The following is a 14,913-nucleotide window of genomic DNA, read 5'->3' on the forward strand; positions in this document are numbered from 1 at the left end:
CACTGACTCCCCCTAGATGTGAAGCCCCAGGATGTGTGGCATTGGGTTTACGATTCACCCCCTCCAGCCGGCATCATGTGCTGCTGTCTGAATAACTGCGGACCCTGCCTGCTGGCGATCCGACCACAAGGTCCTAAAGTTCTCGGTACTATGTGTGTGTGCAGGCTGGTAACCAGGAATGTGGGTGCGCTGGAGTGCACCCCTCGGCGTGGTACTGAACCCCATGAACCTAGACTGCACCCCTCGGTGGGGTACTGAGCCCCACTGGCCTGGAGTGCACCCCTCGGCGTGGTCCTGAGCCCCATGAACCTAGACTGCACCCCTCGGTGGGGTACTGAGCCCCACTGGCCTGGAGTGCACCCCTCGGCATGGTACTGAACCCCATGAACCTAGACTGCACCCCTCGGTGGGGTACTGAGCCCCACTGGCCTGGAGTGCACCCCTCGGCGTGGTCCTGAGCCCCACTGGCCTGGAGTGCACCCCTCGGCGTGGTCCTGAGCCCCACGGACCTGGACTGCACCCCTCGGTGGGGTACTGAGCCCCACTGGCCTGGAGTGCACCCCTCGGCGTGGTCCTGAGCCCCACTGTCCTGGACTGCACCCCCCAGTGGGGTACTGAGCCCCACTGGCAATGACTGCACCCACCAGTGTGGTACTGAGCCCCACGGCGCTGGAGTGCATGCCCTGCTGTGTGTGTGTGTCGGTGGAGGACAGAACGGGCTTCATTGGCGATGCCACACATGGTCGAATCTCCGGCTAGCCTTCATTGTCGAATCGCACGTTAGGTTTGGCACTTGAGATAGAGGAATGTTGCAGCCCCTGGGCCTTCGGTGGGGGTGGGGGAGAGAGTGGGGGTGGGGGGAGCGAGTGGGGGAGGGGGAGTGGGTGGGGGTGGGGGAGCGGGTGGGGGAGAGACTGGGCGAGCGGGTGGGGGTAGGCGAGCGGGAGGGGGAGAGGGTGGGGGCGTGTGTGTGGGGTGTGTGTGGGGTGTGTGAGAGGGTGTGTGAGAGGGTGTGTGTGGGGGTGTGTGTGGGGTGTGTGTGGGGTGTGTGAGAGGGTGTGTGTGTGGGGTGTGTGAGAGGGTGTGTGAGAGGGTGTGTGTGGGCGTGTGTGTGGGGTGTGTGTGTGGGGTGTGTGTGGGGTGTGTGAGAGGGTGTGTGTGTGGGGTGTGTGTGGGGTGTGTGAGAGGGTGTGTGTGGGGTGTGTGAGAGGGTGTGTGTGGGGTGTGTGAGAGGGTGTGTGTGGGGTGTGTGTGTGGGGTGTGTGTGGGGTGTGTGAGAGGGTGTGTGTGGGGTGTGTGTGTGGGGTGTGTGTGTGTGGGGTGTGTGTGGGGTGTGTGAGAGGGTGTGTGTGGGGTGTGTGTGTGGGGTGTGTGTGGGGTGTGTGTGGGGTGTGTGAGAGGATGTGTGAGAGGGTGTGTGTGGGGGTGTGTGTGGGGTGTGTGTGTGTGGGGTGTGTGTGTGTGGGGTGTGTGTGGGGTGTGTGAGAGGGTGTGTGTGGGGTGTGTGAGAGGGTGTGTGTGGGGGTGTGTGTGGGGTGTGTGAGAGGGTGTGTGTGGGGTGTGTGTGGGGTGTGCGTGTGAGCAGTTTATAATCGAGCCAGCTCCATTTGACCAGCGCTGAGCATGGAGCGGGGATATTGAAGAGCAGACAGTGCATGGGTGCGCAGTGAGTGCAGGAGGAGACAGAGAGCTGCTCTAACAGCAGGCTCAGAGACCCACGGCTAAATATAACCGGCCTCTTGCATTATACATGAGCGTTACACAGCAGTGCTGATTCCTGGAAAATTTGCCAGTGCTGCACTCTGATCCCAGTCAGTCAGTGGTCCTGCGATGCTGAATCTCATTCCTCACAGTCTCCACCCTCACTGCAGCTCGGCTCCAGCCCTGCCTCAGCTCATCCGCTGCTGAAACCCTCATCCGGACCTTCGTCCCCTCCAGACTCGACCATTCCAACACTGTCCTGGCCGGCCTCCCACATTCCACCCTCCGTAAACTTCAGCTCATCCCAAACTCGGCTGCTCCGTGTCCTAACTCACACCCAGTCCCGTTCACTCATCACCTCCTGTGCTCACTGCCCCGTGTCCTAACTCACACCCAGTCCCGTTCACCCATCACCCCCTGTGCTCACTGACCCGTGTCCTAACTCACACCGAGTCCCGTTCACCCATCACCCCCTGTGCTCACTGCCCCGTGTCCTAACTCACACCCAGTCCCGTTCACCCATCACCCCCTGTGCTCACTGCCCCGTGTCCTAACTCACACCCAGTCCCGTTCACCCATCACCCCCTGTGCTCACTGCCCCGTGTTCTAACTCACACCCAGTCCCGTTCACCCATCACCCCCTGTGCTCACTGCCCCGTGTCCTAACTCACACCCAGTCCCGTTCACCCATCACCCCCTGTGCTCACTGCCCCGTGCCCTAACTCACACCCAGTCCCGTTCACCCATCACCCCGTGCTCACTGCCCCGTGTCCTAACTCACACCCAGTCCCGTTCACCCATCACCCCCTGTGCTCACTGCCCCGTGTCCTAACTCACACCGAGCCCCGTTCACCCATCACCCCCTGTGCTCACTGCCCCGTGTCCTAACTCACACCCAGTCCCGTTCACCCATCACCCCGTGCTCACTGCCCCGTGTCCTAACTCACACCCAGTCCCGTTCACCCATCACCCCCTGTGCTCACTGCCCCGTGTCCTAACTCACACCCAGTCCCGTTCACCCATCACCCCCTGTGCTCACTGCCCCGTGTCCTAACTCACACCCAGTCCCGTTCACCCAGCACCCCCTGTGCTCACTGCCCCGTGTCCTAACTCACACCCAGTCCCGTTCACCCAACACCCCGTGCTCACTGCCCCGTGTCCTAACTCGCACCCAGTCCCGTTCACCCATCACCCCCTGTGCTCACTGCCCCGTGTCCTCACACCCAGTCCCGTTCACCCAACACCCCCTGTGCTCACTGCCCCGTGTCCTAACTCACACCCAGTCCCGTTCACCCATCACCCCCTGTGCTCACTGCCCCGTGTCCTAACTCACACCCAGTCCCGTTCACCCATCACCCCCTGTGCTCACTGCCCCGTGTCCTAACTCACACCCAGTCCCGTTCACCCATCACCCCCTGTGCTCACTGCCCCGTGTCCTAACTCACACCCAGTCCCGTTCACCCAACACCCCGTGCTCACTGCCCCGTGTCCTAACTCGCACCCAGTCCCGTTCACCCATCACCCCCTGTGCTCACTGCCCCGTGTCCTCACACCCAGTCCCGTTCACCCAACACCCCCTGTGCTCACTGCCCCGTGTCCTAACTCACACCCAGTCCCGTTCACCCATCACCCCCTGTGCTCACTGCCCCGTGTCCTAACTCACACCCAGTCCCGTTCACCCATCACCCCCTGTGCTCACTGCCCCGTGTCCTAACTCGCACCCAGTCCCGTTCACCCATCACCCCCTGTGCTCACTGCCCCGTGTCCTAACTCGCACCCAGTCCCGTTCACCCATCACCCCCTGTGCTCACTGCCCCGTGTCCTAACTCACACCCAGTCCCGTTCACCCATCACCCCCTGTGCTCACTGCCCCGTGTCCTAATTCACACCCAGTCCCCTTCACCCATCACCCCCTGTGCTCACTGCCCCGTGTCCTAACTCACACCCAGTCCCGTTTACCCATCAGCCCCGGTGCTCACTGCCCCGTGTCCTAACTCGGACCGAACCCCGTTCACCCATCACCCCCTGTGCTCACTGCCCCGTGTCCTAACTCACACCCAGTCCCCTTCACCCATCACCCCCCGTGCTCACTGCCCCGTGTCCTAACTCACACCCAGTCCCGTTCACCCATCACCCCCCGTGCTCACTGCCCCGTGTCCTAACTCACACCCAGTCCCGTTCACCCATCACCCCCTGTGCTCACTGCCCCGTGTCCTAACTCACACCCAGTCACGTTCACCCCTCACCCCGTGCTAACTGCCCCGTGTCCTAACTCGCCCCCAGTCCCGTTCACCCATCACCCCCTGTGCTCACTGCCCCGTGTCCTAACTCGCCCCCAGTCCCGTTCACCAATCACCCACTGTGCTCACTGCCCCGTGTCCTAACTCACACCCAGTCCCGTTCACCCATCACCCCCTGTGCTCACTGCCCCGTGTCCTAACTCACACCCAGTCCTGTTCACCCATCACCCCCTGTGCTCACTGCCCCGTGTCCTAACTCACACCCAGTCCCGTTCACCCATCACCCCGTGCTCACTGCCCCGTGTCCAAACTCACATCCAGTCCCGTTCACCCATCACCCCCTGCACTCACTGCCCCGTGTCCTAACTCATACCTAGTCCCGTTCACCCATCACCCCCTGTGCTCACTGCCCCGTGTCCTAACTCACACCCAGTCCCGTTCACCCATCACCCCGTGCTCACTGCCCCGTGTCCTAACTCACACCCAGTCTCGTTCACCCATCACCCCCTGTGCTCACTGCCCCGTGTCCTAACTCGCACCAAGTCCCGTTCACCCATCACCCCCTGTGCTCACTGCCCCGTGTCCTAACTCACACCCAGTCCCGTTCACCCATCACCCCCTGTGCTCACTGCCCCGTGTCCTAACTCGCACCCAGTCCCGTTCACCCATCACCCCCTGTGCTCACTGCCCCGTGTCCTAACTCACACCCAGCCCCGTTCACCCATCACCCCGTGCTCACTGCCCCGTGTCCTAACTCGCACCCAGTCCCGTTCACCAATCGCCCCCTGTGCTCACTGCCCCGTGTCCTAACTCACACCCAGCCCCGTTCACCCATCACCCCCTGTGCTCACTGCCCCGTTTCCTAACTCGCCCCCAGTCCCGTTCACCCCTCACCCCGTGCTCACTGCCCCGTGTCCTAACTCACACCCAGTCCCGTTCACTCATCACCCCCTGTGCTCACTGCCCCGTGTCCTAACTCACACCCAGTCCCGTTCACCCATCACCCCCAGTGCTCACTGCCCCGTGTCCTAACTCACACCCAGTCCCGTTCACCCATCACCCCCTGTGCTCACTGCCCCGTGTCCTAACTCACACCGAGCCCCATTCACCCATCACCCCCTGTGCTCACTGCCCCGTGTCCTAACTCACACCCAGTCCCATTCACCCATCACCCCCTGTGCTCACTGCCCCGTGTCCTAACTCACACCCAGTCCCGTTCACCCATCACCCCTTGTGCTCACTGACCTACATTGGCTACCGGTCCGGCAACGCCACAATTTTAAAATTCTCATCCTCATCAGTTATGGGGGCAGTTACTGGAATCTTTAATTAAGGTCAGAGTGAATGAGCATTTCCACCAATGTAATCGGATTAGAGAGCCAGTATGGCTTTGCTAAGCTCAGACTAACCTAGTTTCGGGAGCGCCTGCCCAGACTACAGTCAGCAGCCACACTGATGGGAGTCATGGTAGGCTCTGGGATACTTTTTTCTCAGGTGCGGACCCACCTGTTCCGTACTTCACTCTACACTGTCCCATCAAACGCTCCCAGGGCAGGTACAGCACGGGATAGATACAGAGTAAAGCTCACTCTACACTGTCCCATCAAACACTCCCCAGGGCAGGTACAGCACGGGATAGATACAGAGTAAAGCTCCCTCTACACTGTCCCATCAAACACTCCCAGGGCAGGTACAGCTAAGATTAGATACAGAGTAAAGCTCCCTCTACACTGTCCCATCAAACACTCCCAGGGCAGGTACAGCACGGGTCAGATACAGAGTAAAGCTCCCTCTACACTGTCCCATCAAACACTCCCAGGGCAGGTACAGCACGGGTCAGATACAGAGTAAAGCTCCCTCTACACTGTCCCATCAAACACTCCCAGGGCAGGTACAGCACGGGTTAGATACAGAGTAAAGCTCCCTCTACACTGTCCCATCAAACACTCCCAGGGCAGGTACAGCACGGGTCAGATACAGAGTAAAGCTCCCTCTACACTGTCCCATCAAACACTCCCAGGGCAGGTACAGCACGGGATAGATACAGAGTAAAGCTCCCTCTACACTGTCCCATCAAACACTCCCAGGGCAGGTACAGCACGGGATAGATACAGAGTAAAGCTCCCTCTACACTGCCCCATCAAACACTCCCAGGGCAGGTACAGCACGGGTTCGATACAGAGTAAAGCTCCCTCTACACTGTCCCATCAAACACTCCCAGGGCAGGTACAGCATGGGTTAGATACAGAGTAAAGCTTGCTCTGCACTGTCCCATCAAAGACTCCCAGGTCAGGTACAGCACGGGTTAGATACAGAGTAAAGCTCCCTCTACACTGTCCCATCAAACATGCCCAGGGCAGGTACAGCACGGGTTAGTTACAGAGTAAAGTTCCCTCTACACTGTCCCATCAAACACTCCCAGGGCAGGTACAGCACGGGTTAGATACAGAGTAAAGCTCCCTCTACACTGTCCCATCAAACACTCCCAGGGCAGGTACAGCACGGGTTAGATACAGAGTAAAGCTCCCTCTACACTGATCCATCAAACACTCCCAGGGCAGGTACAGCACGGGTTAGATACAGAGTAAAGCTCCCTCTACACTCTCCCATCAAACACTCCCAGGGCAGGTACAGCATGGGTTAGATACAGAGTAAAGCTCCCTCTGCACTGCCCCATCAAACACTCCCAGGGCAGGTACAGCACGGGTTCGATACAGAGTAAAGCTCCCTCTACACTGTCCCATCAAACACTCCCGGGGCAGGTACAGCACGGGTTAGATACCGAGTAAAGCTACCTCTACACTGTCCCATCAAACACTCCCAGGGCAGGTACAGCACGGGTTAGATACAGAGTAAAGCTCCCTCTACACTGTCCCATCAAACACTCCCAGGGCAGGTGCAGCACGGGTTAGATACAGAGTCGAGCTCCCCCGTGACTCTTTCTCACGGATGTTTCTCCACCCCGACTCTCAGGTACTCCAACGCTTACCTCTTCCACCTGGTGTACAAAGCGAACGCGGTGATGAGCAGACAGCAGGCCCCGCCCACCCCGCTGCCCCCCAGCGACCATCTCCCCACCTCCCCGGAGGAGATCCTCGACATCAGCCGCAGGAAGAAGGACAAGAAACGGGGTAACTTTCGCCGCAGGAAGTGAGTCGCGTCTTTATTGGAGCTATTTAATGAGTGATTGCTGCAATGGACAGAGAATGTCAATTAAAAACCCTTTGGACTTCTGAAGTAGCTGTTTATTTCAGGGAAAAACACCAGGACCCGGTGCGTTCAATTCCATTCGGGCAGTTTGTGTCCATTGCAACAGCAACTCCACTTCAAAAAGTACTTCATTGGCTGTAAAGCGCTTTGAGACGTCCGGTGGTCGTGAAAGGAGCTGGAGAAATGCAGGTCTTTCTGTTCCTGTTTTTTCTTCGTTAACCTGAGAGAATATTTCACCCCCTGACTGAAGCCCATCTTCTCGAACTCTGAACCCTGACACTCCCCCTCTAATACCGTGGCCCCCTTCAATAGACGGACCCCCCTCTAATACCCTGAGGTCGGGGATTATTCCGCGGGGTCAGCGAGGCGGCTGGAGATTGTGGGTAAGAATCTTTCCCTGTTCCCGGTGTGATGACTGGATCAGAGGATTCGATCCTCAGCGTCTTTGGGCACGACTGGGGGTAGGAATGGCGGGCGGTTTTCCCTCTCTGACCAATAGCGACTCACTCGAGCCCCGACAATCCTTCCCGAGAGTGGTGGCAGCGATGTATTCCGGGACAGAACGGGACCCACTCCCTCGTAATGCCTGGTTTGAAAGGACTCGCGGGCCGGGATGAACCGCAGGTCAGGCAGTGTGATTATATCATGGAGTGCAGGCAGCTGGCTCCAGCTCCCGCCGTGGCCTTGGGACCGATCCACCAAAAAAAACGAGCTTTCCTAAAAGATGGTTCCTGCTCCTGAGCAGGATCCACTGACTCCTGCTAGAGGGACTGTCTCTGTGAGTGTGTCAGTGTCTGAGTGTGAGTGTGTCTGAGTGTGAGTGTCAGTCAGTGTCAGTGTGTGTGTGTCTGAGTGTGTCAGTGTCTGAGTGTGTCAGTATGTGGGTCTGTGTGTGCGTGTGTGTCGGTATTTGTGCGTGTTAGTGTCTGTGTGTGAGTGTGTGTGCATGTCTCTGTGTCTGAGTGTGAGTGTGTCTGAGTGTGAGTGTCTGAGTGTGTCTGAGTGTCTGTCTGTGTGCGTGTGTGCGCGTGTCTGTGCGTGCGTCTGCGCGAGAGTGCGTGCGTCCGAGTGTGAGTGCGTCCAAGTGTGAGTGCATCCGAGTCTGCGTGCGTCCGAGTCTGCGTGCGTCCGAGTCTGCGTGCGTCCGAGTCTGCGTGAGTCCGAGTCTGCGTGCGCGCGTGTCTGCGTGCGTGCGCGCGTGCGAGTGTGTCTGTGTGAGAGTGTGTCTGAGTGAGAGTGTGAGTGTGTCTGTCTGAGTGAGAGTGTGTCTGAGTGAGAGTGTGTCTGAGTGAGAGTGTGAGTGTGTCTGTCTGTGTGTGTGTGAGCGTGTCAGAGTGTGAGCGTGTCTGTGTGTGTGTGTGTGAGCGTGTCAGAGTGTGAGCGTGTCAGAGTGTGAGCGTGTCTCTGTCCATGTGAGTGTCAGTCAGTGTCTGTGTGCGAGTGTCTGAGACAGTGTAAATACAGCAGGTGAGGAAAGATCAGTCTTGGCCGCACACACCCCCATTTTCAAATATCTTTCGGCTGCTCGCTGTGTTTGGGATTACTTATTCTGGCTGAGGTACCGGGGGGGGGGCGGCTGGTGACTCTGGGAGTCCGACCCTGGGAGAATCCGCACCGTGGGAGAGATTTGATAACGTGAGAGGCCATGTTTGGGAGGCCTGTGTCTCTGGGTGTTGACTGTATTCCCATATTGTAGGAACAGAAGTGGCCGAGCTTCTCTCAGCTGTGTCTCTCTGTGGTCGTCTCGGTTGCATTTTCATTTCCCCTTTCGCCACTGCACAGATCCTTCAGAGGTAAACCAGATGAGAAGAAACTTGTTTGCAAAGCACAGCGACATGAAGATTTCTCAGCAAAGCTCGAGCTAGTTCATCTTTTAAACCTTTGCTCCACTCCCCCCTCCTGTCTGCGGTATTCAGACCACATTACAACCCTTCCTGTGTTTATACTGCCAACTGTCCCCACTTCACAGGACAAGTGGTGTGACTCTCATCCTGACCCCCCAAAGCCTTTCCACCATCTACAAGGCACAAGTCAGGAGTGTGATGGAATACTCTCCACTTGCCTGGATGAGTGCAGCTCCAACAACACTCAAGAAGCTCGCCACCATCCAGGACAAAGCAGCCCGCTTGATTGGCCCCCCATCCACCACCTTAAACATTCACTCCCTCCACCACTGGCGCACCGTGGCTGCAGTGTGTACCATCTACAAGATGCACTGCAGCAACTCGCCAAGGCTTCTTCGGCAGCAAACCTGTGACCTCTTCCACCTAGAAGGACAAGGGCAGCAGGCGCATGGAACACCACACCTCCAAGTCACACACACCATCCTGACTTGGAAGTATATCGGCCGATCCTTCATCGTCGCTGGGTCAAAATCCTGGAACTCCCTCCCTAACAGCACTGTGGGAGCACCTTCACCACACGGACTGCAGCGGTTCAAGAAGGCGGCTCACCACCACCTTCTCAAGGGCAATTAGGGATGGGCAATAAATGCCGGCCTTGCCAGCGACACCCAGATCACAGGAATAAATTTAAATGAATATTGTCCACTGTCCCCTTCCTGTGTTTGTGTTGCTCACTGCGTTACCATTGTCTGGACGAGAGCAGATCTCACTACAACAGATTGAAAGGTGACAATCGATCCTCGTTATTCATTCCCCATAAATAATTCCAGGGCACGCACACAGTGCCAGGAGCAGGCACCTCCTGTGTAATAGGAGATGGTGCAGGTTTCAACCTGAAGGGACTCAACTACCGGCAAATCCCACAGCCAATCAGCCCAGAGAGAAAGAGCAAGAGAGGGGGGAAGAGGGGAGGGAGGGAGAAGGAGAGGAGAGGAGAGAAGGAGAGGAAGGAGAGGGAAGGAGAGGGAAGGAGAGGGAAGGAGAGGGAAGGAGAGGGAGGGAGGGAGAGGGAGAGGGAGGGAGGGAGGGAGGGAGAGGGAGAGAGGGAGGGAGAGGGAGAGAGGAGGGAGAGGAGAGAGGGAGGGAGAGGGAGAGAGGAGGAGACAGGAGAGAGAGAGAGAGAGAGAGAGAGAGAGAGAGAGGGGGGAGGAGAGAGAGGGGGGAGGGGGGAGGAGAGAGAGGGGGAGAGAGAGGGGAAGAGGGAGGGAAGAGGGAAGGAAGAGGGAAGGAGAGAGGAAGGAGGGAGGGAAGGAGGGAGGAGAGGAGGGGGGGAGGGAGAGGAGAGAGAGAGAGAGGACAGAGAGCGAGAAAGAGAGAGAGAGAGAAAGAAGAGAGAAAGAAAGAGAGAGGCAGAGAGCGAGAGACGGAGATGAGGAGGAATTTCTTCACCCAGAGAGTAGTGAACCTGTGGAATTCTCTACCACCAGAAGGCAGTAGAGGCCAATTCATTAAATGTATTCAAGAAGGAGTTAGATATATTTCTTAAGGCTAAAGGGATCAAGGGATATGGGGAGAAGGCAGGGACAGGGTACTGAATTTGGATGATCAGCCATGATCTCATTAAATGGCGGAGCAGGCTCGAGGGGCCGAATGGCCGACTCCTGCTCCTATCTTCTATGTTTCTATCTATGTTTAGAGCGAGAGAGCAGACTGTCGAGCAGGAAGTCAGGACCTACAGAGCGAACATATTCTTGTGTCACGTGATATCCATTTCCCCTCGTTTGTTTAGATGTATTTCTCACAAGTGGACTGCTCAACAACAAGTTGTCTTAAAGGAGGAGAGAGGCGGAGAGGTTTAGGGAGGGAATTCCAGAGCTCGGGGCCCAGGCAGCTGAAGGCACGGCCGCCAATGGTGTTCAAGAGGCCAGAATTAGAGGAGCGCGGAGATCTCGGAGGGTTGTAGAGCTGGGGGAGATTACAGAGATCGTGTGAAGCAAGTGTGAACAGCTCTTGTGAAACCATGTTTCCCAGGGTCACAGAAACATGCTCACTGGTGTCTGCACCTGGGCAGTGAGCCGGCACACAGGGCTCAGTCAGAGGCAGCTTGATGCTGTAAGAGTTTCTCGCCTTTACACCATCTCCACACAGAGACCAGGCAGCCATGGGCAATAGCAACATTTCAGACACACACTGTCGGGGCAGCTCTCTGGGTATTACCCACACCGTCCCCCTCCCCAACCCCGCCCCGTCCACCGTTTTCCCCCCCCCCCCGCCTCACCCCATTCACCCTCCCCGTCCTCCGTCCATCCCCCTCTCTGATCAGGAGCAGGAACCTTGACTGATTTCCCCTCTCTCTAACCCAGGGGTCACTGGACAGTGATCAGGAGCAGGAACCCTGGCTGATTTCCTCTCTCTCTAACCCAGCACGGGTTAGATACCGAGTAAAGCTTGCTCTACACTGTCCCATCAAACACTCCCAGGGCAGGTACAACACAGGTTAGATACAAAGTAAAGCTCCCTCTACACTGTCCCATCAAACACTCCCAGGACTGGTACAGCCTGGGTTAGATACAGAGTAAAGCTCCCTCCACACTGTCCCATCAAACACTCCCAGGGCAGGTACAGCACGGGTTAGATACAGAGTAAAGCTCCCTCTACACTGTCCCATCAAACACTCCCAGGGCAGGTACAGCACGGGTTAGATACAGAGTAAAGCCCCCTCTACACTGTACCATCAAACACTCCCAGGGCAGGTACAGCACGGGTTAGATACAGAGTAAAGCTCCCTCTACACTGTCCCATCAAACACTCCCAGGGCAGGTACAGCACGGGTTAGATACAGAGTAAAGCTCCCTCTACACTGTCCCATCAAACACTCCCAGGGCAGGTACAGCACGGGTTAGATACAGAGTAAAGCTCCCTCTACACTGTCCCATCAAACACTCCCAGGGCAGGTACAGCACGGGTTAGATACAGAGTAAAGCTCCCTCTACACTGTCCCATCAAACATTCCCAGGGCAGGTACAGCAGGGGTTAGATACAGAGTAAAGCTCTCTCTACACTGTCCCATCAAACACCCCCAGGGCAGGTACAGCACGGGTTAGATACAGAGTAAAGCTCCCTCTACACTGTACCATCAAACACTCCCAGGGCAGGTACAGCACGGGTTAGATACAGAGTAAAGCTCTCTCTACACTGTCCCATCAAACACCCCCAGGATGCTCGACCGCACCCGAGAACCGCACTTTAGGAAGAATGTGAAGGCCTTAGAAAAGGTGCAGAGAAGATTTACGAAAATGATTCCGGGGATGAGGGACTTCAGTTACGTGGATAGACTGGAGAAGCTGGGATTGTTCTCCTTGGAGCAGTGAAGGTTGCGAGAAGATTTGATAGACGTGTTTAAAATCATGAGGGGGTCTGGACAGAGTAGATAGAAACTGTTCCCATTGGCGGAAGGGTCGAGAACCAGAGGACACAGATTTAAGGTGATTGGCAAAAGAACCAAAGGCGACGTAAGAAAAAGCTTTTTTACGCAGCGAGTGGTTGTGATCTGGAATTCACTGCCTGAGAGGGTGCGGAGGCAGATTCAATCACGGCTTTCAAAAGAGAGTTGGATAAGTACCTGAAGGAAAACAAAATTGCAGGGCTCCGGGGAAAGGGCGGCGGAGTGGGACTCGCTGAAGTGCTCTCGCAGAGAGCCGGCACGGGCTCGACGGGCCGAATGGCCTCCTTCTGTGCGGTAACCATTCTATGATTCTAAGAGTCACCTCCCCCACCACACCAGCCCTGCGCGGGAGTCCCTGCGACAGCACAGACCAGGGATTGGGTTGGCTCCTTCCCTGTCCTGGTGTCCCCGTCTCTCACTGGGCAGGGGGACCGAGTCCTGCTGCGGGGGGAGGGGCGGAGGTTCACTGACTTCATTGTCTCTGTTCGATCGGAGGGACCAGCCGGTTACCGGGGACCAGGAGTTGGCGGTGATGGGTGAGCCGATTCTGGGGCTGATTTTGGTCGGTGCTCCGAATTATCTTCCCTGTGCCCTTGTCCCCATGACCCTGTGGTGACTGCTCGCAGTTTAACATGCAGCTGGGGCTATTCATAGGCACTGGCGTCAGTCATTCAGAGAACTGCAAACCCAGCTGCCTTTGTCAGGGATTCTGTAATGTGACAGTGCGGAAACTGATAGCTGGCCATGTCCCCCATCCCCCACTCACTAACTCCACCTCATCCATCACACTCCGCCTTCATTGCCATGGAAATAATTTAATGTTTTCCAGATATATCATTCCATTTGCTCTCAACCTGTACATTATCTTTTAACCATGATTGATTTTCAAACTTTATACATCCATTTCCTTTAGAGATATTTACTGATGTCACACAGGGACAAGTGCTGCAATGCTGTAGTCTGGCCCACCCCCAACCCCCACCCCCCGACTGGGGTCCAACCGGCCGAGTTCCCCCTCCCCGATTCACTGTGGGGAGGGGGAAGCGGCAGAGATTGCGACTCACAGCAGTGCAGCCCTATTACAAATCGACATGCATTGAGAGAACGATAAAACACACCGACACACTCACTCACTAATTCACACTCACTAATACACACTCTCACACTCACTAATACACACACTCACTCACTAATACACACAAATACACTTACTCACACACTCACTAATACACACACTCACACTCAATACACACACTCACTAATCCACATGTATTCTTATTCACATACTGTATCTCTCACTCGCACACCCTAACACACACTCGCTCACACTGGTACACATCCATTCACACAGCACTCAGATACAGTCACCCTCTAACACTCTCACATGCGCTCAGTGACACACACTCACTCAGACACATTTGCACCCTAGCTCACACTCACTCAGACACATTTGCACCCTAGCTCACACACACTCAGACACATTTGCACACTAGCTCACACTCACCCATTCAGTCCTATTTGAGTTTGGAAGCTGTATGAGTGGACTTGGCCTGGACTGAAAACCAGGTGATGACGGCGCCCGTGCAGCACTGCAGGCACAGCAGCACCCCGAATGTGTGCAGGAAACGGGGAGCAGAGTCCGATCCCGCCCCGGACACCCTCAGCTCCCCTTTGATCATGTGCAGCTCGTCCAGGATGCTCATGAAGGTGCAGAAATGGAACCACTGGTGGCTGTGGCCCACAATGTCAAACTTGCCGGGCGAGAACCTCTCCGGGATCTTGCTGATGTTGAAGACGGCGGAGGCCAGCAGCCAGAAGCAGTGGCGGGTGAAGAAGGCGAGGGTGGCGGCAGAGCCCTGGGTGCCCGTGTAGAGCCGGTAGAAGATGGGGCTGGAGGCCACGGTGAACGGCAGCAGGAAAACCAGGGTCCTGATCAGGTAGCGGTGCCTCCTCCAGCCTCTCCTGGTGTTGCAGCAGGATGTGGTGCAGAGCAGGGCGATGAAGCAGGTGCATGGGATGTAGAAGCACTCGAACCAGCCGCCCAGTTGGCCAGAGGCGGCCAGAGGTCCAGGGTGGTGCCTCCCGGGGTAGATGTAGTAATAATAGGAGAGTGAGGAGCCAACCGTGTAGATGCTGATGGTGCCATAGTCAGTGAAGAAACAAATCTCCCGAATGAGCAAGGACATGGAGTTGAAGAGGTGGGCCATACTGCTGACCACCAGCAGCCCGCACACCCCGATGAAGTAGGTCCAATAGGGGTAGAAGAAAGGTTCCAGGGGACTGCGGCTCCCCACATGGCCAAATAGCTCCCAGAAATTGAAGGCGAAGACGAAGAGGCCGAGGAAGTGGGTCCAGAAGTTGCCCGTCTCATTGGTGGGGCGGAAGGCGGACAGGAGGCACTGGCCGAAGCTGTACTCCAGCCGGTAGCCGCTCAGGATGAAGCTCTCGGTCACCCGGGCCGGGACCTGGCTCT

General features: G+C 56.6%; 2 protein-coding genes across 2 annotated transcripts in view; one reads left to right on the forward strand and one right to left on the reverse strand.

The window, feature by feature from the left end:
- Positions 1 to 7,178, forward strand: part of LOC147091138 (zinc finger MYND domain-containing protein 15-like) — a 48,835-nt gene extending 41,657 nt beyond the window's left edge. Inside the window, exon 13 of the mRNA XM_085977594.1 lies at positions 6,915 to 7,178. Within this exon, the coding sequence (XP_085833720.1) occupies positions 6,915 to 7,095 (181 nt within the window). The 3' untranslated portion in view covers positions 7,096 to 7,178. The remainder of the gene's footprint in view (positions 1 to 6,914) is intronic.
- Positions 7,179 to 13,239: 6,061 nt separating this feature from the next.
- Positions 13,240 to 14,913, reverse strand: part of paqr9 (progestin and adipoQ receptor family member 9) — a 4,839-nt gene continuing 3,165 nt past the window's right edge. Inside the window, exon 2 of the mRNA XM_085977171.1 lies at positions 13,240 to 14,909. Coding sequence (XP_085833297.1) covers positions 13,955 to 14,909 — 955 coding nt within the window. The 3' untranslated portion in view covers positions 13,240 to 13,954. The remainder of the gene's footprint in view (positions 14,910 to 14,913) is intronic.

The sequence above is a fragment of the Somniosus microcephalus genome, unplaced genomic scaffold (genome assembly GCF_052327205.1).
Source record: "Somniosus microcephalus isolate GS21.2 unplaced genomic scaffold, FLI_Smic_1.0 unresolved_chr4, whole genome shotgun sequence".
NCBI lineage: Eukaryota > Metazoa > Chordata > Chondrichthyes > Squaliformes > Somniosidae > Somniosus > Somniosus microcephalus.